At 47.0% G+C, this 25,337-nt stretch overlaps 1 protein-coding gene across 1 annotated transcript in view; it reads right to left on the reverse strand.

Moving 5' to 3' along the window:
- pepd (peptidase D) overlaps window positions 1–9,212 on the reverse strand; it is a 181,015-nt gene extending 171,803 nt beyond the window's left edge. Inside the window, exon 1 of the mRNA XM_059993348.1 lies at window positions 9,134–9,212. Coding sequence (XP_059849331.1) covers window positions 9,134–9,150 — 17 coding nt within the window. The 5' untranslated portion in view covers window positions 9,151–9,212. The remainder of the gene's footprint in view (window positions 1–9,133) is intronic.
- Window positions 9,213–25,337: the final 16,125 nt, after the last annotated feature.

Raw genomic sequence — 25,337 nt, forward strand, 5'->3', positions numbered from 1 at the left:
GGATAAACAGTTGATGTTTTGGGCTGAGACCCTTTATCAGGACTGGAAAGGAAAGGGGAAGATGCCAGAACAGTAAGGTGGTGGAAGGGGACGGAGAGCAAGCTGGAAAGTGAAAGGTAGTAAAAGCAAAGGGCTAAAGGAGAGGAAAGAGGACCATGGGAGAGAGTACATATTGAAATTTGTTTTGGGCAGCATACATAAAAATAAATTACAATAAAAATACATCAAAAAATTAAATTCTTAAAACTATGCTGCTTAATGCAGTACACGTCTGTGACTGGGTTTCAGTCCAAAACAGCGTCTGTTTATTCATCTCCATGAATGCTGCCTGACCTGCTCAGTTCCTCATATTGACATGTTGTGCAGCATAGCAATTGCTTCATTATCTGACAGGCAGTAAATGCCAATGACCATTTTGCAACCATCAGCAAGGAAAAATGGTTTATGAGTACAATAAAAACAACACACACCACTGCTGAACAACCTGCTGATAAAGGGGAAGAGAAAGACCAGCTAGTGGTGATAAAACTGGCTCTTCAGCCCCCGATCAGTGCTGACCAGTGTAAGCCAACCCCATGTGCCGACACGATCTCTCTAAACGCCTCGTTTAATTGTCACCCAACATACACGTGTCTACAACCAAAGCACACGGTCCCAGAATAGAGAGGTGTCCATTTAGAATAGCAATGAGGATGTCTTTCTCAAGAGGATGGTGAATCAGTGGAATTTTATACCACAGACAACTGCAGAGGCCAAGTCATTGGGTATATTTAAAGCAGAGGTTGACAGGCTCTTGATTAGTGGGGCAAAGGTTACAGGGAGAAGGCAGGAGAATGGGGTTGAAATAGATAACAACACTGATGGGCCAAATGGCCTAGTTCTGCAGTCAAAATGAAACAGGGTTCCTCTGGGGCCAGCTACATAATCACACACAATACATATAATTATGATCCAACACATACAGTCACCAGAAGTCCAAATGGCCTGGCTTGTAAATTGCTGGAGCATGTATGTGGGCCTGGAGCCTTGTTTCTGCAAGAACAAACACACAGCGTCTCCTCATCTCATGTTGGGTCAGCTGCAGATGAAGGCAGTCAGCTTACCTTCCAGAGAATGGACATTGGAGAGTTGCTGGCCTGTGTGGCTCGCATAGCAACTTGCCTTGTGCATCTCCTTTAAACTCTGATTGTCTCAATGCTCTGCCCTTTAGTTTTGACATTTGCTGGGCAAGGGAAAAAAAGACTACTTGCACAACTCAAGCTTCTGAATTTTATACCCAGTCAGCTCACCCTCCCAGGGGGTGGGGTGGTAATTCCAGGCTTGCTCAACCCATCCTCACAACCAACACAGTCTAATCCAGGCAATAACCTTTTCAATCTCTTCTGCAGCCATTCCGAAGTCTCGATGTCCTTCCTGTAATGGGGTGACCAGAATGACCTGTGACGTAGCCTCAAAGTTTATACAACTGCAGCGTCACTTGCCTACGCCTAGACCCCTCTATTCTGTACACCTATCAAATCTCCCGTCAAATCAAAGATTCAAAGTACATTATCAAAGTATACAGAATACAATCGTTTAATCTTCCCACAGATGGCCAAGAAACACCATGGAACCCAGAGAAAACATCAAATGCGCAGAAATACAAATCGTACTAGTAGCCAAAAGCGAGCGAGGGACAAAACATCGAACCAGACTCACTGAAACAGTCCAGGAACATTCAGTTCAATTTAACACCATCATTCGCTGACTGCAGTCTGCCCCAATCCAAACTGCACAAAAGACTAACATGAAGACTAACGAGAGGACATGATTTGAGAGTTAGGGGGCAGAAGTTTAAGGGAAACACGAGGGGGTATTTCTTTACTCAGAGAGTGATAGCTGTGTGGAATGAGCTTCCTGTAGAAGTAGTAGAGGCCAGTTCAGTTGTGTCATTTAAGGTAAAATTGGATAGGTATATGGACAGGAAAGGAGTGGAGGGTTATGGGCTGAGTGCGGGTAGGTGGGACTAGGTGAGATTAAGAGTTCGGCACAGACTAGGAGGGCCGAGATGGCCTGTTTCCGTGCTGTGATTGTTATATGGTTATATGAACTAGAGTCCAATCCATAAACCATTTTAATTAAACCTTAACCAAGTCTTTGCAAACTCATCTACCCTATGATGCCACTTTCAAGGAATTTTGAACCTGTATTCCCAGAATGGGTAAAGGGGAGAACATTGCCCCCCCCAGGAATGAATGTTTGTTCCTTGTGCAATTGGATCCTCAATTTCCTTACTTGCAGACCCCAGCCAGTTCAGATCCCCCACGATCACTGTCAGCACAGGCACACCACAAGCTGTGTGTTTAGCTCTCTGCTCTACTCACTTTACAGCTCCAATGCCACATTTAAGTTTGCTGAAGACACCACTGTCAGAGGCTGAATCAAAGATCGGGATGAATCAGCGTATAGAAGGGGGACAAAATCCCGCCGAGTGGTGCCACAACAACCTCTCAATGTCAGCAAGGCCAAGGAGCTGATTATAGATTTCCAGCAGGAGGAAATCTGAGGTCCTTGAGCCAATCCTCATCAGGTGGAGGGGGTCAGCAGAAGCCCCTCCGTATTATTATTTTGGAGGTCCTGTCCTGGGCCCAGCACACAAGTGCAATTATGAAGAAAGCACAGCAGTGCCTCTAGTTCCTTAGGAGTTTGTGATGATTTGGCATGACATCTATAGATGTGTGGTGGAGAGTATATTGGCTGGTTGCATCACAGCCTGGTATGGAAACACCAATGCCCCCGAACGAAAAATGCTACAAGTAGTGGTGGATACAGTCCAGTCCATCACGGGTGAAGCCCTCCCCACCAAAGAGCAGGAAAGCAGTGTCCATCATCAGGGGCCCCCACCACCCAGTCCATACTCTTCTCACCTTTGCCATCAGGAGCCTCAGGACACCTTCCAGGTTCAGGGAGAATTATTACCCCAGAACCATCAGGCTCTTGAACCTGTGGGGATAGCTTCACTCACCCCATCAGTGAACTCTTCCCACAATCTATACACACACTTAAGGGCTCTACAACTTGTTCTCTTTATTGCTTTTTCCCCCTCATTTTATCTATGCAATTTGTTGCCTTTGGCACATTGGTTGTTTGTCCTGTTAGATACAGTCTTTCATTGATCCTATTGAATGTTTTCCTAATTCTTGTGAATGCCCACAAGAAAATGAGTCTCAGGGCTGTACATGATGGTATTTTGATAAAATTTGGAACAGCCTGTAAGTGACAATCAGCAATCCAGGGAGACGGACACGCCAGAGTACTTGTGGCAGAATGAATGGTCAGCCATAACTGAGCACGGCCCAGTGACAAGGGACCTCCTCAGCATGACAACCGGCAAGAGATTTGTGTTTTCATAAACTATCCTGATCAGGCAGTGTGGAGCAGAGACAACACTTTACAGAGACAGCTGTCGCAATCAGGGTCCGCTTCCCGACGCTGCCTGCAAGGATTTGCTACATTCCCTGTGACAGTGCGGGATCCTGCTGGAGGTTTACGTTTCCTTCCACGTTCCAACGACGTAGGGATTAGGGTGAGCAAGCTGTGAGCACCACGTTGGCGTTGGAATCGTGGCTACACTTCCTCCCAGCTCATCCTCAGACACGAACAATGAATTTCACTGCATGCTTCAATGCTAAATAAAACTCATCTTCATCTTTGATGAACTCTTATCAATACAAATCAGAGGAGTTTAGTGCTTAGATTAAACATTGACCCACGGTAAACAGCCAGGAGAAAGGCCTGGAAGCAATTGCAGCTCATTGTGCTCACACAGCACTCACAGTGCAAGATCTAACCAGGGTGGCAAGCTCAGCACAGCGGGGAGGGGGCGGGGGCGGGGGGAAGACATGCAACAGGCCCAGGAAAAGGGCAGGTGCAAGCTGGAGAAGAAGGGTAGGAGAAAGAGCAAAAAGGGATGTTTTGAGGAGAAGATTGAAATCCCAAGGAACAAAAAGACTCAACATTGAGATGAGAATAGGTTGAGCGAGCCAATGCTTTTGTCTTTGAAGTGAAGGTTGACAGGTGACTAGATGGAATTGAATTTATTTAAACCTTACATCCATCCCACAACAAGGAGTAAAAATCTTTGTGTTATGATCCCGTGGCAATGTATAGACATGTGAATTTCCAAGTCTATTAGCTTGTAGAAATAGAGGTGTACAGGACAACAAGAGGCACATTAGAGTGGATAACCAGAGATCTTTCAGAGATAGAAAATGATAATATCCCTCAATTTTAAGGTGATTGGTAGCATGTCCAGGGCTGGGGAAAACAGAGGCAGTCGTTTTCTCTAATACAGAGTGGTGGGTGCGTGGAACATACTGCCAGGGGTGGTGGTAGAGGGAAGTACATGAAAGGCATTTAAGAAACAAAGAGGATAGAAAAGTACAGGGCTATATGGGAGAGAGGAGATCAATGGGAGAAGGAAACATCCATTGAGGGCACAACCCTCCCCAGAGGAGATCAACAGGAGAAGGCAGCAGCCATTGTGAAGGACCCCCATCACCCAGGACATGGCCTCTTCTCATTGTTACCACCAGGAAGGTGGTAGAGAAGCCCGAAGACCCACACTCGATATTTTAGAAACAGCTTCTTCTATTACTAATGTCCGAGGGGTCCATGGGCCCACAACATTAAACATCTTTATGAGCTTATGGTAATTAATGCCACAAAACAATTTCCCAACAAACGTTAGTGATAATGAACCCGATTATTAACTCCGATCAGACCATTTGGCCCATCCAGTCCACAGAAGTGAATAACTGTGTCCAGCCTCTCCAATATCCATGAAGACACAGGCCCTTCAGCCCAATGCATCCATGCTGACCAAGATGTCTTAATTGAAGTTCCATTTGCCTGCATTCTGCCCATATCCCCTTAAACCCTTCCTATCCACGTACCTGTCCAAATGCCTCTTAAATGTTGATATTGTACCCACATCTACTACACTCCATATACACACCCCTGTGAAAAAAGCTGCCCTGCTTCCTTTTACGTTGCTCCTCTCAGCTCAATCATATCCCCAGACTATTCTGGAACAAGACTATCCTCCTCACGTTCTCCCAATGTGTCCACACCCACTGCACTCACCGACAACGCTCAAACATTGCACCAGGAAGTGACACTGCAATCTTGTCCTCAGCAATGACAAGAGCTCCAACAATAGGAGCAGAATTAAGCCAATCGGCCCATCAGGGCTAGTCTGCCATTCCATCAGGGCTGATTTCTTATCCCCCTCAACCCAATTCTCCTGCCTTCTGGACACCCTGACTAATAAGAACTAACTAATAAAAACACAACAGACGGCTTTCACCTCAGACGGCTGAGGAAGTTTGGTATGAGACCCCAAATCCTATGAACTTTCTATAGGGGCACAGTTGAGAGCATCCTGACTAGCTGCATCACTGCCTGGTATGGGAACTGTACTTCCCTTAATTGCAAGACCTTGCACAGAAACATAGAAAACCTACAACATATTACAGAGCAAACACGAGGAAATCTGCAGATGCTGGAAATTCAAACAACACACACAAAATGCCAGTGGAACACAGTAGGCCAGGCAGCATCTATAGGGAGAAGCGCTGTCGAGGTTTCGGGCCGAGACCCTTCGTCAGCACATTACAGGCCCTTCAGCCCACAATGTTGTGCCAAACATGTCCTTACTTTAGAAATTACCTAGGGCTACCCATAGCCCTCTATTTTGCTAAGCTCCATGTACCTATTCAGGAGCCTCTTAAAAGACCCTATCGTATCCGCCTCCACCACCATCGCCAGCAGCCCATTCCATGCACTCACCACTCTCTGCGTAAAAAACTTACCCAACATCTCCTCTGTGCCTACTTCCAAGCACCTTAAAACTATGCCCTCTCATGTTAGCCATTTTAGCCCTGGGAAAAAGTCTCTGACTACTCACATGATCAATGCCCCTTCATCTTATACACCTCTATCAGGTCACCTCACATCCTCCATCACTCCAAGGAGAAAAGGCCGAGTTCACTCAACCTATTCTCATAAGACATGCTCCCCATTCCAGGCAACATCCTTGTAAATCTGCAGAGAGTAGTACAGACAGCCCGGAGCATCTGTAGCTGTGATCTTCTGATAATTTAGGACATTTACAAAGACTGGTGTATAAAAGGGCATGAAGGATCACTGGGGACCTGAGTCACCCCAACCAGAAACTGTTCCAACTGCTACCATTCAGGAATCGGTACTGCACCATAAAAGCCAGGACCAACAGGCTCCAGGACAGCTGCTTCCACCAGGCCATCAGATTGATTACCTTATGCTGATTTGAGTGTACTCTATGTTACATTGACTGTTCTATTATAAATTACTGATTGCACATTGTACATTTAGACAAGACATAAAGACTTTTAATCCTCATGTGAAGATGTAAGAACTAAAGTCAATTCAATTTATCATGTGTACATCAAAACAATGTTTGCAGTAACACATGCAAGGCAGCCCACAAGCCACACATTCTGGCACCAACACATGCCCATAATGGTCACAGGGCCTGTAAACACCACAAGCAGCAACAACGACAAAAACAAGCCCTTTCCCACTCTCCTAACCACCCATCAGAGAGGCAGGCCCCCTTCAGGTCCTTGGCTCCGGACTTTCAGACATTGGATCTCCACCCCAGGGAATGGGTATGACAGAGTTTGGAATGAGGTTCATTAGGGCAATGAACAAATCGCAAGAGATCAGCAAGATTCAGACACTGGAATCATTACTAAGAATGTCTTATCAGACATTATCTCACTCCGTAAACCGAGAGTATTGCCTATAATCAAGGAACTGATTCCAATGTACTGATACAAGACAGGATGTTAAGCACATTTCATGCCAGTTAAAATTAAAATCATATTTATTGATTTTAATTCCACAGACTGCTGTGGAGGCCAAGTCACTGGGTATATTTACGGTGGTGACTGATTAGACAGGGAAAAGGTTTAGTGAGAAGGCAGGAGAGAATGAGGTTGAGAGGGAGAATAAAGCAGCCAGGTTGGAATGGTGGAGCAAACTCGATGGATCAAGTGGCCCAACTGTTGCTGTCTTACAGTCTGCCCTGCTGGATGTGTCCAATTACAAACATTTAATACATGTAAAGAAGTTTAATCTGACCTTAAAACACTGGAGAAACCCAGAATTCACGGAGGGGAGTAAACATTCAGGCACAAACATGTGTTGCTTTGTACTACTTATTTTTTAATATTTATTATTGTAACTTGCAGTATTTGTGCATTACACTGTACTCCTGCCACAAAACAAATGTCACGATGTCAGCGGAATTTTGTATCTAATCTGAGGTGAAACCCTATCCCACCGATGCTCCTTTTTACCCACCATGTAGAAGCCACTCTTATGACAACCACTTAATTCTGCACAGGCAAAGCAGCTACACTTTATGGCAGAGATAAGTTCAAGCCTGCAGACTGTTACAACAGGAATCACTGAACTGATTCCTCTTCAATCTCTACAAGGCTTTCCCCACCATGGACAACTTCACTCACAACTCTGACCAGACTCACTTTCAACAACTCGTGCTCCCCAGTTAATTTTAGCTGCACCATTTGACATCTTTTGCACATTGGTTGTTTGTCAGTGTTTATGCATAGTTTTTTTTTGTAGATTCCAGTGTATTCCTTTAGTTCCCTGTAAATACCTGAAAGAAAATTAATCTCAGGTATGGTAACATAGGAATTTGGATAATAAATTTTATTTCAACAGATGCAGAGAATGGACGAGTTCACAAGAATAGAAAAGAAAGTGTGCAAATACCCAAGCACCAACAACTGATGTCGGGAGCACCCCCTCCCCCCCCAACAAAGCCAACCATCCTCAACTGACTTCTATCATTTAACTATCCCCAATCATTAATCACCAAACCTTATTTTGTCAACTCTAAGTGCTTTTAGAAAATTAGACCGACTACACCCACCACTTTCCCTTTTAACAGCTAAGGGGCATGGCATCTCAACGTTCTTCACTGTCAGCAAAACAAAAGTTGGTCATTAAGCTCGGGGAGGGTGGTGCACTTTCATGTTGCCATCAACAGTGCTGAGGTCGAGGTTTGAGAGCTTCAAATTCCTACGTGTGAACATCACCAATACCCTGCTCGGGTCATATTAAACACCACAGCCAAGAGAGCTCACCACACTTCTACTTGCCCAGAAGGCATGCCACCTTTGAAAACATTGTTGTAGCTCTATAAAACTCTGGTTTGACCACACTGGGAGTATCATGCTCAATTCTGGTTACCACATTATAAAGGATACAGAAATTTTAAAAAGTGGGAGCAGAGAGCATTTACCAGGTTTCTGCCTAAAGAAAATAACTTGAAAGAGGTGTACAAGCTGACCAGCAGCATCGAGTGCATAGCCAGCACCTTTTCCCCTTGATGACAAGAGACAATTAGGAAGCTATTTAAGATGACTAGGGGAATGTCAGAGGGTAGTTTTTTTTTTAAACTACACAGTAAGCACATAGAAACCACTGCCAGGTGTGACGATAAAGACAGATACATCAGGGACATTTAAGAGATTCTTTAGGCGCCTAGAGAAAAGAAAAATGAAGGGCTATGTTGGGAGGGAAGGTTAGATTGATCTTGGGTTAAAGGGCCAGCACGACAAATTGGGCACCCAAGTCAGAGACCAGCCAACATACAATAACTTTGGGGCTTTTTCTGTATCTCACCCACTCTAGCAAATTCTATTGGAATTGTCAATAACCAAGAACTGAACATAATTACAAGTTTGGTATCGGAGCACCAAGTGTTGGAGGTTGAGAGGCTCTTCATTCTCCAGGAGGTTCAACACTCCAACAAGAGGCCAACGCCGACTTGCGGTTGAGTTGTACAAACCTTCAGACGGTAGCCGTGTAGTCAGAACTATCTTAGTAAAAGCCCGTGGATCATGACTCGTACAAAGCCTGGCCCCTTACCTTACACCGGGCGACCACCCCATCTCGGCTAGTCCCCTTTCCCCAAATCCTGGTAATGACCTGGCCACTATATCCTGTCCTCGTCCCCGACACCGACACAACGCCGGCTACTTTCTCTCAAACGCATTCCTAACAACCGAACACAACTCACCGCTCAACCGCAGACATCTTGACACAGATCTCTCATGTGACTGGTCATTTGACTTGTCACGTGCTTAAGTCAGCAGGAGCTCTCCGCCTCGACATGCGATAACCAATCAGATCGGACGGGGCGGAGTCAAGGGCTTCAGAAAAGAGGCGGACTACTGATCCCAGAGCGCACCGCGCCACCCATTTCCCCACCGCCCAATCGTCGTCTCCGACACTGTAACCAACAGGGGGAGGTATTGAGCACAGACAGAGGGGCAGCGAGAGAGGGTCACACTGTGGGGGGTGGTACCGAGGGAGGGTCACACTGTGGGGGGTGGTACTGAGGGAGGGTCACACTGTGGGGGGCGGTACTGAGGGAGGGTCAGACTGTGGGGGGTGGTACTGAGGGAGGGTCACACTGTGGGGGCGGTACTGAGGGAGGGTCACACTGTGGGGGGCGGTACTGAGGGAGGGTCACACTGTGGGGGGCGGTACTGAGGGAGGGTCAGACTGTGGGGGGCGGTACTGAGGGAGGGTCAGACTGTGGGGGGTGGTACTGAGGGAGGGTCACACTGTGGGGGCGGTACTGAGGGAGGGTCACACTGTGGGGGGCGGTACTGAGGGAGGGTCACACTGTGGGGGCGGTACTGAGGAAGGGTCAGACTGTTGGGGTGGTACTGAGGGAGGGTCAGACTGTGGGGGGTGGTACCGAGGGAGGGTCACACTGTGGGGGGTGGTACTGAGGGAGGGTCACACTGTGGGGGGCGGTACTGAGGGAGGGTCACACTGTGGGGGCGGTACTGAGGAAGGGTCAGACTGTTGGGGTGGTACTGAGGGAGGGTCAGACTGTGGGGGGTGGTACTGAGGGAGGGTCACACTGTGGGGGCGGTACTGAGGGAGGGTCACACTGTGGGGGGCGGTACTGAGGGAGGGTCAGACTGTGGGGGGCGGTACTGAGGGAGGGTCACACTGTGGGGGGCGGTACTGAGGGAGGGTCACACTGTGGGGGCGGTACTGAGGAAGGGTCAGACTGTTGGGGTGGTACTGAGGGAGGGTCACACTGTGGGGGGCGGTACTGAGGGAGGGTCACACTGTGGGGGGCGGTACTGAGGGAGGGTCACACTGTGGGGGCGGTACTGAGGGAGGGTCAGACTGTGGGGGGCGGTACCGAGGGAGGGTCACACTGTGGGGGTGGTACCGAGGGAGGGTCACATTGTGGGGGTGTTACCGAGGGAGGGTCACACTGTGGGGGCGGTACTGAGGGAGGGTCACACTGTGGGGGGTGTTACCGAGGGAGGGTCACACTGTGGGAAGGGTGTTACCGAGGGAGGGTCACACTGTGGGAGGGTGGTATTGAGGGAGGGGTGCTACTGAGGGAAAGTCACGCTGTGGGAAGGACAAGTCCAGATAGGCAGAAATCACAGCTTTACTTTATTGTCACCAAACAATTGATACTAGAGCGTATAATCATCAAAGCGATATTTGATTCTGCACTTCACTCTCCCTGAAGTACAAATTGAAGTAAATATAATAAAAATTTAAATTATAAATCATAATTAGAAAATAGAAAAGGGAATGTAAGGTAGTGCAAGTCAGGTCTGGATATTTGGAAGGTACGGCCCAGATCCGGGTCAGGATCTGTTCAGCAGTCTTATCACAGTTGGAAAGAAGCTGTTCCCAAATCTGGCTGTACAAATCTTCAAGCTTCTGAACCTTCTCCTGGAGGGAAGAGGGACAAGAAGTGTGTTGGCTGGGTGGGTCTTGTCCTTGATTATCCTGGCAGCACTGCTCCGACAGCGTGCGGTGTAAAGTGAGTCCAAGGATGGAAGATTGGTTTGTGTGATGTGCTGGGCTATGTTCAGGATCTTCTGCAGCTTCTTCCGGTCTTGGACAGGACAACTTCCACACCAGATTGTGATGCACCCTAGAAGAATGCTTTCTACGGTGCACCTATAAAAATTAGTGACGGTTTTAGGGGACAGGCCAAATTTCTTCAGCTTTCTCAGGAAGTAAAGGCGCTGGTGGGCCTTCTTGGCAGTGCACTCTGCTTGGTTAGACCAAGTCAGGTAATTTGTGATATTCACCCCAAGGAACTTAAAGCTTTTGACCTGTTTCACCTGCGCACCACCGATGTAGATGAGGTCATGCAGTCCGCTACTCCTTCTGAAGTCAACAACCAATTCCTCTGTCTTGCTGACGTTGAGGGATAGGTTATTGTCTTCGCACCATGCCACCAGGTTCTTAATTTCCTCTCTGTACTCAGACTCATCATTACCCAAGATATGGCCTACAATTGTGGTGTAATCAGCAAACTTATATATTGAGTTCTATGGAAACTTGGCTACACAATCATGGGTGTACAGTGAGTACAGCAAGGGGCTGAGTACACAGCCTTGTGGGGCACCGGTGCTCAGAGTGATTGTAGAGGAGAGCTTGTCCCCTATTTTTACAGCCTGGGTCCTGTCTGTGAGGAAGTTGAAGATCCAGCTGCAGATCTGAGTGCTAAGACCCAGGTTCCAGAGCTTAGGAATCAGTTTATTTGGAATGATGGTATTAAAGGCAGTCAGTGAAAGGAGCCTTACATATATGTCTTTATTCTCCAGGTGTTCTAAGGAGGAATGTAGTGCCAGAGAGATGGCATCTGCCATTGACCTGTTGCTCCAGTAGGTGAATTGCAAAGCGTCAAGGTTGACCAGTAGGTTATGGTTGATGTGTGCCATAACCAATCGCTTGAAGCACTTCATAGCAATTGATGTTAGAGCCACAGGTCGGTAGTCATTCAGGCATGCCACCTTGCTTTTCTCTGGCACCAGGATTATCGTTGCCTTCTTAAAACACGAGGGGATCTTAGATTGAAGCAGGGAGCAGTTGAAGATGTCAGCAAACACTCAGGCTACAGGCCCGGAGAACCCGTCCCAGGACGCCACCTGGGCCAGTCGCCTTCCTTGGATTTATCTTCAGGAAGGCCCTTCTAACGTCCTCCTCGGTGACGGTGAATCTCGATGCTACCAGGTCTGGTTCATCCAGAGGGGGCAGGATGCTCCTCTTCATTCTTCATTCTTTATATTCTTTATATTCCTTGAGCACCTCATTTACTCCATGCTGCCTATATTTATTGTAGATCTCTCTTTTTTTCCGAACCAAGTTTCCGATATCCCTTGAAAACCATGACTCTCTCAAACTTTTAACCTTTCCTTTCAACCTAACAGGAACATAAAGATTCTGCACCCTCAAAATTTCACCTTTAAATGACCTCCATTTCTCTATTACATCCTTCCCATAAAACAAATTGTCCCAATCCACTCCTTCTAAATCCTTTCGCGTTTCCTCAAAGTTAGCCTTTCTCCAATCAAAAATCTCAACCCTCGGTCCAGTCCTATCCTTCTCCATAATTATATTGAAACTAATGGTATTGTGATCACTGGACCTGAAGTGCTCCCCAACATATACCTCCGTCACCTGACCTATATCATTCCCTAACAGGAAATCCAATACTGCCCCTTCTCTAGTTGGTACCTCTATGTATTGCTGCAATAAACTATCCTGCACACATTTTACAAACTCCAAACCATCCAGCCCTTTTACAGTATGGGCTTCCCAGTCTATGTGTGGAAAATTAAAATCTCCCACAATCATAACCTTGTGCTTACTACAAATATCTGCTATCTCCTTACAAATTTGCTGCTCCAATTCTCGCTCCCCATTAGGTAGTCTATAATACACCCCTATAAGAGTTACTACACCTTTCCCATTCCTCAATTCCACCCAAATAGCCTCCCTAGACAAGCACTCTAATCTATCCTGCCAAAGCACCGCTGTAATATTTTCTCGGACAAGCAATGCAACACCTCCCCCTCTTGCCCCTATAGAAAACCTACAGCACAGTACAAGCCCTTCAGCCCACAAAAGTTGTGCCAAACATGTCCCTACCTTAGAAATTACTAGTCCTTCTTCAGACTAGAAATTACTAGGCCTACCTATAGCCCTCTATTTTACTAAGCTCCATGTACCTATCTAAAAGCCTCTTAAAAGATCCCAATCATATCTGCCACCACCACCATTGCCGGTAACCCATTCCACATTATATTTCCATTCCTATTATATTTTTGCTTTTGTATTCTAGTCCACTCAAAATGAATGTTAAGTTGCATTTGCCTTCCTTACCACAAACTCCACCTGCAAATTAAACTTTAGGGAGTCGTGCATGAGGACTCCCAAGTCCCTTTACACATCTGATTTCTGAATGTTCTTCCCATTTACTGTTTTATTCCTTCTACTAAAGTGCACGCCCTGACACTGTATTCCAACTGCCACTTCTTTGCCCATTGTCCAAACTTGTCTAAGTTCTTCTTCAGACTCCCTGCCTCCTCAGCACCACCAACCCCTCCACCTATCTTCATATATCCACAAAACTGGACACAAAGCCATTAATTCCTTCATCCAAATCATCGAATAGAAGCAGTCCCAACACAGGCCACTGCGGAACACCTCTAGTCACCAGCAGCCAACCAGAATAGGTGCCCTTTATTCATACTTCCTGCCAGTCAGCCAATCTTCTATCCACGCTAGAACCTTTCCTTTAATACCATGGTCTCTTACCTTGTTAAGCAGCCTCATGCATGGCACCTTCTAAAAGGCCTTCTGAAAATCCAAGTCCACAATACCAACCAATTCTCCTTTGCTTGCTATTTCTTCAAAGAATTCCAACAGATTTGCCAGGTAAGATCTTCCCTTAAGGAAACTTTGCTGACTTTGGCCCTTTTCTTCTATGCTCGCTTTGACCGAGGGAACAAGGAGGTCACCCTCAAAGCGGATCTCCCACCTGGTGAATTGCCTCTCTCACTTTCCGCCTCCGATGTTTGCGCCACCCTGAGCAGGGTGAATGTACAGAAGGCAGCTGGTCCGGATGGAATACCTGGCCGTGCGCTCAGAGTCTGTGCAGGGCAGTTGGCTGGGGTCTTCACGGATATTTTCAATCTGTCCCTGGCCCGGGCCGTTGTCCCGCAAGCTTTAAGAATGACACCATCGTGGCACTGCCGAACCATTCCACTGCCATGGGCCTGAATGACTTCCACTCAGTTGCACTCACCCCCATCATTGTGAAGTGCTTTGAGAGACTGGTTCTATCACATCTGAAATCCTGTCTGCCCACTACCCTGGACCCCATCAATTTGCCTATTGCACCAACAGGTCAACAGAGGATGCCATCTCCACGGCACTTCACTCTGCCCCGACCCACCTGGACAGCCCCAACTCTTACATCAGAATGCTGTTCATTGACTTTAGTTTGGCATTCAATACTGTGACCCCCTCCAAGCTGATCGCCAAATTTCACCAGCTTGGTATCAGCTCATCTCTCTGCAATTGGACCTTGGGCTTTCTGACTAACAGACCCCAATCTATTAAGTTAGACAACCTCTCCTCCTTCACTCTCACCCTGAACACCGGCGTGCCTCAAGGCTGTGCGCTGAGCCCTCTTCTGTACTCCCTTTTCACCTATGACAGCGGTCCTGTACATGGTTCTAACTCCATAATCAAGTTCATAGACAACACCACGGTGGTTGGCCTGATCAGAGAGGATGGTGAGACGGCCTACGGGGACTAGGTCCAGCACCTGGCCGTGTGGTGTGCTGATAACAACCTGAATCTTAACACTCAGAAGACCAAGGAGATCATTGTGGACTTCAGGCATGCTAGGAGCCACACCCATGACCCCACCTACATCAATGGAGCTGCAGTGGAGTATGTATCAAGCTTCAAATTCCTTGGTGTCCACATTTCTGAGGATCTCTCCTGGTCCCTGAACTCCTCCATCCTGATCAAAAAGGCACAACAGTTCCTTTATTTCCTGCGGAGCATCAAGAAAGCTCACCTCTGTCCCAGGATACTGACGGACTTTCACCGCTGTACCATTGAGAGCATAGTCACCAACTGCATCTCAGTGTGGTATGGCAATTGTCCTGTATCAGATCACAAAACACTCCAGCGGGTGATGAAAACTGCCCAGCGGATTATCGGCACCCAATTGCCCACCATTGAGAACATCTACTTTAAATGTTGCCTGGGCAGGGCGAAAAGAGTTATCAAGGATGCATCTCACCTTAGCCATGGACTTTTTACTCTCCTCCCATCCGGTAGGTGCTTCAGGAGCCTCCGCTCCCACACCAGCAGGCACAGGAAGAGCTTCTTCCCTGAGGCTGTGACCCTGCTGAACCTCACATCACAGTGCTAAGCAGTATTGCACCCGTATTGTACTGTCTCAGTACCTTTATATTTGTGTGCTGTAGCACTTAATTTTTATTTGCAGATATTTTGGAAATAACACTATTCCTTTGCATTTCTGGTTAGATGCTAACTGCATTTCCGAGGCTTTGTATCTGTACTCTGCACAATGACAATAAAGTTGAGTCTAATCTAATCTAATTTTATCATGAGCCTCCAAGTAACCTGAAACCTCATCCTCAACAATTGAATCTAACAACTGAGGTCAGGCCAATTGGCCCATGATTTTCTTTCTTCTGCCTGCCTTTTTTTCTTAACGAGTGGAGTGAGGTTGGTCTGTCACCAAAGACTATAGAAAATTTCTACAGATGTACTGCGGAGAAGATTCTGACTGGTGGCATCACCATTTAATATGGAGGCTCCAATGCACGGGTACAAAAAAGTTGTGGAGGGGTGTAAACTCAGCCAGATGCATCATGGGCACTCAGATCTGCACAATTAAAGACCCCTTCAAAGGTGATGCCTCAAGAAGGCCACATCCATCATTAAGGACATGCCCTCTTCTCATCACTACCATCAGGGAGGAGGTACAGGAGACTGAAGGTACTCTCAACAATTCACGAACAGCTGTCAGATTTCTGACTAGTCTATAAACCCTCACTATTTGGCACTCTTTTTGCCCTATTTATTATATTTTATAGTTGTTATTGTAACTTTGCTATTATTTTTACACTATTTAAAAATATATTCTTCTTGTAATTTATACCAATTTTATGTATTGTACTATACAGCGCTGCAAAAAACAACAAATTTTGGGACATAAGTCCATGCTAATGAAGCTGATCAGATTCTGAATCTGATTAATTACAGAGTAAAGCTCCTGTACACTGTCCTATTGCACAGTTACAGCTCAGGGATAGAACCGATTTAGAGTAAGGCTCCCAGAAACTGTAGAAATAGATTAAGGACAAATATTGCTTTGCACTTTTTCATTATCATTGTCACCAGTGGGTTCTTTCCTTCAATTATTCATCAGAGATTTAAACAAATTCCAACCCTCTGAGCATTCAATTAAAACTGCGGCACAATCCCCCAAGAGGATTTGGACTGAGAAGCACTTCACATCTGCCCACTCCTCACCCGCTTGTCTGTTGCTCATGGCAACCAAGTGAAAATAGACAGTCCATGGAGGGATTATGGAGGCAGGGATCTCTCAGAGTAAGGCTGGTGACAGGTGAATCTATGGGAATGTGGAGATTCCAGCATTTTTGAGAAGCCTTGCTCCATAAAGGGGAGAGAGTGGGCTGCCCTGGAAGAAAGGATGTATTGGCATTGGAAAGGGTCCAGAGGAGGTTCATGGGAATGATCGTGGAAATTGAAGGGTTAATGTATGAGCAACATACACAGAGTGCTGGAGGAACTCAGCAGGCCAGGCAGCATCCATGGAACAAAGCACAGTCAATGTTTTAGGCCGAAACCCTTCAACAGGGCTGGAGAAATAAAGCTGGGGAGTAAATTCGAAAGGTGGGGGAGGGGAGAGAAACACCAGGCGATAAGTAAAACCTGGAGGCGGAGGGATGAAGCAAAGAGCTGGAGAATTGATTGGTGAAAGAGGCAGAAGGCCATGGAAGAAAAGAAAGGGGGGAGGAGCACCAGAGGGAGGTGATGGGTGGACAAGGAGATAACGTAAGAGAGGGAAAAGGGGATAGAAATGGTGAAGGAGGGGAGGGGGCATTACCAGAAGTTTGAGAAATCAAAGTTCATGCTAACAGGTTGGAGGTTACCCAAACAGAATATAAGGTGGAACACAGCAGGCCAGGCAGCATCTATAAGGAGAAGCACTGTTGACAGCCCGAAACATCGACAGGGCTTCTCCTTATAGATGCTGCCTGGCCTGCTGTGTTCCACCAGCATTTTGTGTCTTGTTTGAATTTCCAGCATCTGCAGATTTCCTTGTGTTTGCTCAGAATATAAGGTGTTGTTCCTCTAACCTAAATGTGGCCTCATCACACGACAGTGGAGAAGGCCATGGATAGACATATCGGAATGGGAATGGGAAGTGGAATTAAAATGGGTGGCCACTGGGAGATCCCACTTGTTCTGGTGGATGGAGTGTAGATGCTCGCCGAAGTGGTCTCCCAATCTATGTCGGGTCTCACCAATGTACAGGAGGCAACAGCAGGAGCACCAAATACAGTAAATGACCCCAACAGACTCACAGGTGAAGTGTCACCTCTCCTGGAAGGACTGTTTGGGGCCCTGAATGGTGGTGAGGGAGGAGATGTACGGGCAGATGTAACACTTGTTCCGCTTGCAAGGATAAGTGCCAGTAAGGAGATCAGTGGGGAGGGATGAAAGGACAAAGGAGTTGCATAGGGAGTGTGGAAAGCAGAAAGTTGGGGGGGGGGGGGGAGATGCGTTTGGTGGTGGGATCCAGTTGGAGATGGTGGAAGTTTCGGAGAATTATGTGCTGGACGCGGAAGCTGGTGGGTTGGTAGGTGAGGACAAGAAGAACCCTGTCCCTGGTAGGGTGCTGGGAGGATCTTCTCCATGGATTGTCACCTTGTCGTGGTGGAGAAGCTCGTGTGGTCCTGAGATCCCGAGAGCGATGCCGTCTGGAGCTATGCCCCTGGTAGGGTCACCCATGGTGGTGAGGTCGAGGGTGAGGTCCCTGACAAAGAACAATCCAACCAAGACCTCAACAGTGGAACAGGCGGACAAAGTTACTTCAAACTCAGCGGCTGTGAAGGCGGATGAAGGCTGCAACAAATCCATCAGCTCCAATCGTCGTGGTGTCCATGCCATTGGAATCAGTTGGTTGATTTGTGAAGTATCGTGCGCTTCTTGGAGTGCAACATCAAGTACACGTTAAACAAATACACGCACAGGCGTCTTCGCTCTGAACGAAGACCATCATCCTCGACCTCGAGGGATAGCCACGACGACGGACTGGGAGGATGGGGTAAGAGCAGACATGTGTGAAATGGAAGAGATGCAGTTGAGGGCAGTGTTGATGGTGGAGGAAGGGAAGCCCCTTTCTTTGAAAAATGAGATCTCCTTCATTCTAGAATGAAAAGCTTCATCCTGAGAGCAGATGCGGTGGAGATGGAGGGTGGGACGAGGTATAGTCCGGGTAGCTGTGCGAGTGAGTGGGTTTATAATAGACATTGGTGGATATGCTGTCTCCAAAGATAGAGACAGTGAGATTGAAAAAAGGAAGAGTAGTATCAGAGTGGAAGTTGGAGGCAAAGTGGATGAAATTGACGAGTTCAGCATGGGTGCAGGAAGCAGCACCAATGCAGTTGTCGATGGAGTGCAGGAAAGGTGCAGGACGGCCACCAGTGTAGGCTTGGAAGATCGATTGTTCCAGGTCGCCGCCAAACATGAGAGTGACTATGGCTACCCTTTTGTTTGAAGGAAGTGGGAGGACCCAAAGGAGAAATTATTTAGATTGAAGACAAGTTCCGCTAGGTGGAGGAGAGGAACTGGTTGGGTCTGGTGTCCAGAAAGAAATGGGAAGCTTTGAAGCCTTCCTGGTGGGGGATGGAGATGCATAGGAACTGGACATCCATAGTAAAATTAAGATGATGGGGGCCAGGGAACCTGAAATCATTGAAAAGATCTGGAGCATGTGAAGTGTCGCGGATGTAGGTAGGAAGGGACTGAACTAAGGGAGATAAAACAGAGTCGAGGTATGCTGATATGAGTTCTGTGGGGCAGGAACAAGCTGAAACAATGGGTCTGGACAAGCAGGTTTGTGGATCTTGGGTAGGAGGTAGAAATGGGAGGTTTGGGGTGTGAGAACCTTGAGGTTGGTGGCAGTGGATGGGAGATCCTCAGAGACAATAATGTTGATGGTGTGGGAGACAATGCCCGGATTCTCCGTAGTGGGGTCCTGTTCGAGGGGTAAGTAAGAGGAAGGGTCTGAGAGATGGCGCTGGGCCTCAGCAAGGTAGAGGTCAGTCCACCAGACTACTACAGCACCTCCCTTATCTGCAGGTTTGATGGTGAGGTTAGGATTGGTGCAGGGGGAGTGAAGAGCTGTGTGTTTGTACGCTTACCCCCAACCACTGTCTGAAGGAATTTGTACGCTCACTCCGTGATCATATGGGTTTCCTCCAGGTGCTGCCATTCCCTCCCACATTACAAAGACTTACAGGTTGAGTTTAGTATGCTCTGGGTACGCTATGTTGGCACCAGAAGTGTGGTCACACTTGCAGGCTGCCCCCAGCGCATCCTCACACTGTGTGGGTCATTGACACAAATGGCACATTTCACTGCGTGTTTCGATATGCATGTGACAAATGAAACTCAGCCTTTTCTTTAAGGCGTGAGACACTGACCAGAGAGGCACAGTCTCTGCGTCAGCTGGGCTAAACGGCTGAATGCTGACACGTTGCAGAGCAGTTCTGATCACTTACCCCAGGCTGCATTCATTGGGGTTGACTATAGATGTGTCAATACGCAAGCCAGGGCAGTACGATATGGAGAGCAAGCTGTTGCCCTGTGCACAGACTCCCCCTCTCCACACAGCTGATGAATCCGAAGGAACGGCAGAAATTGATGCAGTTTGACACCAGCGGTGTTGCAGGGGTTGCAAATCAACGTTAAATTCAGTGTCGAACTGCCTCAGGGATTCCAGCTCCGGAGTGTTCCTCAGGGTTAGTCCCGAAGCCTTCCCCATGAGTGGGTATTGCTGCAAGGCAGCAGAGGTCAGAGGTCAGAGTTCTCCTTCTCCCGGATAAGCTGTCGACTATGGCTGACAGGCCCCTTTTTCCCCAGAGCCCCTGGTTTTAAAGCATCAGTAACCTGCCTTTTCACCTTCTTCTGTCAGTGGAAACAGTTCTGCTGGGCTTAGAGGCTAAGCCGGACGTGAATGCCAGGAGCTGGACTTGGTTGTTGGAGGCTACTTGAAACACAAACATTGGGAGCGTGTCATAGGTAGCAGAGCTGATCCCACTACCCCCGCCCCACCCCACCCCGGCTCGAACAACCTTAAGGAAACCAAGCAACACACACAAAATGCTGGTGGAATGCAGCAGGCCAGGCAGCATCTATAGGAAGAGTGCTTCTCCCTATAGATGCTGCCTGGCCTGCTGTGTTCCACCAGCATTTTGTGTGTGTTGCTCGAATTTCCAGCATCTGCAGATTTGCTCGAGTTTGCTTAAGGAAACCACCATAGTTAAGGAAAAGGAAGACATTTCAGGGGTTGCAGAAAAGATTCACAGGGATGTTGCCTGGACTGGAGGGCTGGAGTTATAAGGAGAGGTGGACAGATTGGGAGTCTTTTCCCTGGAAGGAAGAAAGGAGGCTGAGAGGTGATATAATGGAGATTTATCAGATTCTGAGAAGCATAGGTTGGTTTTATGGTCAGTGGCCAGTGTCAAAAACTATATGGCCCAGGGTGAAGGGGAGGAGGTATAAAGAAGAACTGAGGGGTAAATAAGACAATAAGATATGGGAGCAAATTAGGTCATTTGGCCCATTCAGTCTGTGCTGCCTTCCCATTGGGATACAGCACGGAACAGGCCATGCCACCCAGCAACCCTCAATTTCACCCCTGCCCAATCCGGGATGATTTGCAATGACCAATTAACCTATCAACTGCTACATCTTTGATTTGTGGGAGGAAACCAGAGCACCTGGAAGAAAACCATATGGTCATGGGGCAAACATACAAATCCTTACAGGCAGCATCGGGGTCACTGACACTGTAAGGGGTTGTACTGACCACAATGCAACATTCCTCTCATCTCCATTCTCCTGCCTTTTCCCTGTTACTAATCAAGAACCTAGCAACCTCCACTTTAAATATACTCCATGATGGCCTCCACAGTTCCTGTGTCAAAGAATTCCACAGATTCACCACTCTTTGGCTAAAAGAATTCCTCCTATTTTACACCGCAGACAGCATTCTAACTGATTACTGTGTTGCTGTCTGGTCCGGAGGGGCCACTGCACAGGATCAGAAAGTTGTAAACTCAGCCAGCTCCATCATGGGCACTAGTCCCTATCCCCCAGGGCACCTTCAAATGATGATGCCTCAAGAAGGCGGCATCCATCACTGAGGACCCTCATCACACAGTACATGCCCTCTTCTCATTGCTACCATCAGGGAGGAGACCCACACTCAACATTTCAGGAACAGCTTCCCCTCCACCATCAGATTTCTGAATGAACAGTGACCCCATGAATGCTACTTCAGATTTTTCCCTCTCTTTTTGCACTACTTATTTAATTTTTATGTATTCTTAATGTAATACATAGCCCAGTTACTATAAATTGCAATGTCCAGCTGCATTTCATGACATATTTCAGAGATATTAAACCTGATTCTGATTGGATGTCGAATGAGCTGCCGGAGGAGGAGATGGAGGCAGGAACAGTCACAGTGTTTAAGAGACACTGGGACTGGTACTTGAATGAACTGGGTGCTGAGGGACAGGGAAAGAATGCAGGCAAGTGGGAATGTTATAGGTGTTCAGCATAGGCATGGTAGGCTGAAGGGTGCGACTCTAGGACGAGGATGATACAGAAAAATGCCATCAATAAGTGAAACATAGCCAACACGATTAAGAGGGGAGAATGGAGCTCAATGAATGGGACAGAGGCAGAGAAATCCACAAGGGAAGATGGACCGAGTAAAAATGAGACCCACTGATCAGTGGCCAACACTGTTTTCTTCAATTCCCTTTGGTCAGTACTGGAGCTGTGCTTGTACATTCCCATTGGTCAGTGATTGGGCCTGTCGACCTTCTAACTTGTACTCCTTTCCCTCCCCCCATCTTTTTATTCTGGCATCTTCCCCCTTCCTTTCTGGTCCTAATGAAGGGTCATGGCCCAAAACATAGATCATTTATTCAATTCCATAGATGCTGCCTGACCTGCTAGGTTTTTCCAGCATTTTGTGTTTATTGCTCTGGATTTCCAGCATCTGCAGAATCTCTCATGTTTATGCTTTTCCCCCATTTCCATTGGGCAATGATTGGATCAGCTCTCACCCCCCCAACCTTGTTTCCATTGGCCAGTAGGTGGATCTGCTCCTCCCCCACCTTGTTTCCATTGGCCAGTAGGTGGATCTGCTCTCCCCCCCCACCTTGTTTCCATTGGCCAGTAGGTGGATCTGCTCCTCCCCCACCTTGTTTCCATTGGCCAGTAGGTGGATCTGCTCCTCCCAACTCCTATTGCTTGATGTTTGGGTCTGGTCTCCCCTGATCCTGTTGATCTGTGGTTGGTTTGTGCAGGGACCATTGTTCAGGAGCTCCCCAATGTTGTGACTGTGATCAGAGTCATCAGAGAGCCACTGAAGTTATGGATATGAAAGTCTTTATTCATCAAAACAAACCAATATTCTTCTGGAGTCCCTTATGGCAGAGTCCTCACCAAACATAATAACCTTCAGATCAAAGATGATTCATTATAGTTTCAATAGTTGCAATGACATCATTCATTCCAGTACTTTGGTGACAAATAGTTTGTTTGAGTTACATATCTACGGTAGAAGCACCTTGTAGTTGACAAGACATTGGAAGACCCTTTTGTTTAGTGTTAACATGGAATGCTGCAAGTCTGATTCACTGACTTATTGGTGGATGGTAGCGATGGCCTTGGTCGTAGCAAGGACTGGGTCTCAGGCGCCATGCTGCCTGTTTACAGTCGCCCAGGAGAGAGGTGTAGAAGTTGGTGCACTCCATTGGAGAGGCCGGGCCAGGCTGTGAGTCTTCCTCTAACTCTGGCTTTTTCTTCAAGTAGGCTACAACGTTTGACTGCCTTTTCTTAAGTTTCCTGTCATGAAGCAGCTCTCAGTAGCAGAAAATCATGTTGAGAACACCTCTCTTTTGCTTCACAGTTCAGTCAGGGTCACTATCGATGAACTGGTCCATGATTTGTGTGATCGTGGTGATGCTAGTGCTGAGGAATCTTGTGGTGAGGTTTCTTACCAGTGTTTCCTCTTCTCCATCCGTGTCCTCAGATGCACCCAGGATGCATTGCTCTGCCAATTCTCAAAGGTCTTTATTATTGACTCTTCAACATCATCATCCATGTTATTGCTTTTCCTAGGTGTACTACCCTCACTGGAAGTTACAGTCCATTTTACAGACATTACGGGTGAAAACAAGGAATACATTGGTGAGAGAGTAAGAATGTTTACACGTGCGGGAGAGGCGGAGAGTGAACTAATATGTGATTGGCTGTGAGTGGCCCAGAGTGTATGTAAGGTGCTCTCATTGGATGATTGAATGTTTACTCTAATGGTGGCTGCTCTTGAGAAGCTTCAAGTATTCTTTAGAATGAATTTTTATCATTTTTACAAATTTCAATAAAGAATTTAATAACCCCATTGTAACGAAACAGCGGTATGCAGGGTCTGAATGTAATGTGTTTTGCACCTTGGCCCCAGAGAAATACTGTTTCATTTGGGTGAATGAAAATTATACTTGAAAGTGAACTTGAAGGTTCAAGAGCCTTCAAATGATGCAAGCCAGTTAACACAACCCCATTGTCTTAACATTTGGCTGAAGCATATGCAAACACATCATGATCACCACTTTGTAAACAATATCTCTTACAGACAGCATTGTTTATTTGCAAAGGTGTGCTTTTAACTTCAATTTACTGCTTGTAATTTACAATTTACATGAAGAACTGAAGACTGGTTGAGTTTGAATTAATATCTGCTCTGTTCACATAACTTCCCTACAAGAGAAGATGTTGACTTCTGCTCAGAGCTCCCACTGCTCTGGTCACTCTCTGATTGGTCCTCCAGTTCTGGGGAGACAGGCTACCATCCACCCTGTTCTGACTGTACACAGAAAACTTCCCACTCCAACCCTCTCCACCTTACCATCACAGGCAGGACATGTGATATGTTGTGGTTGCTATGGGGACACGATTCCCAGCGTGGATGCTTCTTCAGATTTATTTTAAGATTTGCCTGCAGGAAGTGGCTGTTTCTGCCGACATGAAGCAGACTGGGGTTACCTCTGCTCGGCAGGGAGATGCTAACATCCCACTCACCAGCTCCTGGTCTCAAATCCCAAACGATTCCGCTCATTATCCAGCCTGACAATTGAGGTACAGTACTGAGTCACAGAGCACTATGGCATGGAAACAGGCCCTTTAGCCCATATAAACCTTTATTCTGTCTACTCCCTACCCCTGCCATCCAGGTACCTATCAAAACTTCTCTTAAATATTGCAATCGAACCTACATCAACCACGTCCACCAGCAGTTCATTCCACACACATGACATCCTCTGAGAGAAGTTATTCCCCCACAGGTTCCCCTTTAACATTCCCTCTGGTGAGGGGTTTTACAGTAGAGAGTGGCATGCAGTGGAGAGAGAAGCTGCAGTCCAGGGAGAGATGCATGCAGGAATTGCATTGGAGGGAGGCTGGGTGCAGAGGCCACACCATAAGTGGACTGTGAGATGCAGCAGAGGGAAGGGGTTGTGTTAGTTGGGTGGGTGTGGTAGAAAGGGTTACAGCAGTTAAGGGTTACTATGGAGGTGGCCTGCAGTGGGGGGGGGGGTGGGGAAGGAGTAGAAGCAAAGGGTTGTTGTTGTGGGGAGAGTAGAAATAGAGAGAGGATTGTGGTACATGGAGGTTGGAGTTGTGAGGTTACATTGAGGGACGTTGTGTTGGGCAAAGCATGTAAAATCAGTTCCCTATGTCTGGTTGGGTGGGGGTTGTGGGATCTCGATACTTTTCAGATCCAAAGGTCCTTTGAAAGTCAAGAATGAACATAAAACTTGTTTTTGGCCATTTTATTAAATGTTACAGGAGTGCAGAGTGAACAAGAGAACTGAGAGAACAAAGAAAAGAATAAAAGCAGTTGTTGTCATCTTTTACTCAGACTAGTGATAACAGGAGTCCAGTGAGAACAATTTACCAATGAAGTAGCCAGATTCAAATGATATGACACCTGCTACAGAAAAGCTGAGTTTCTAGAAAAATATAGAAGCAACTGTACCGCAATTAATGTAAAATTCACTGAACAATTA

The sequence above is a fragment of the Hypanus sabinus genome, chromosome 17 (assembly GCF_030144855.1).
Source record: "Hypanus sabinus isolate sHypSab1 chromosome 17, sHypSab1.hap1, whole genome shotgun sequence".
Lineage (NCBI taxonomy): Eukaryota > Metazoa > Chordata > Chondrichthyes > Myliobatiformes > Dasyatidae > Hypanus > Hypanus sabinus.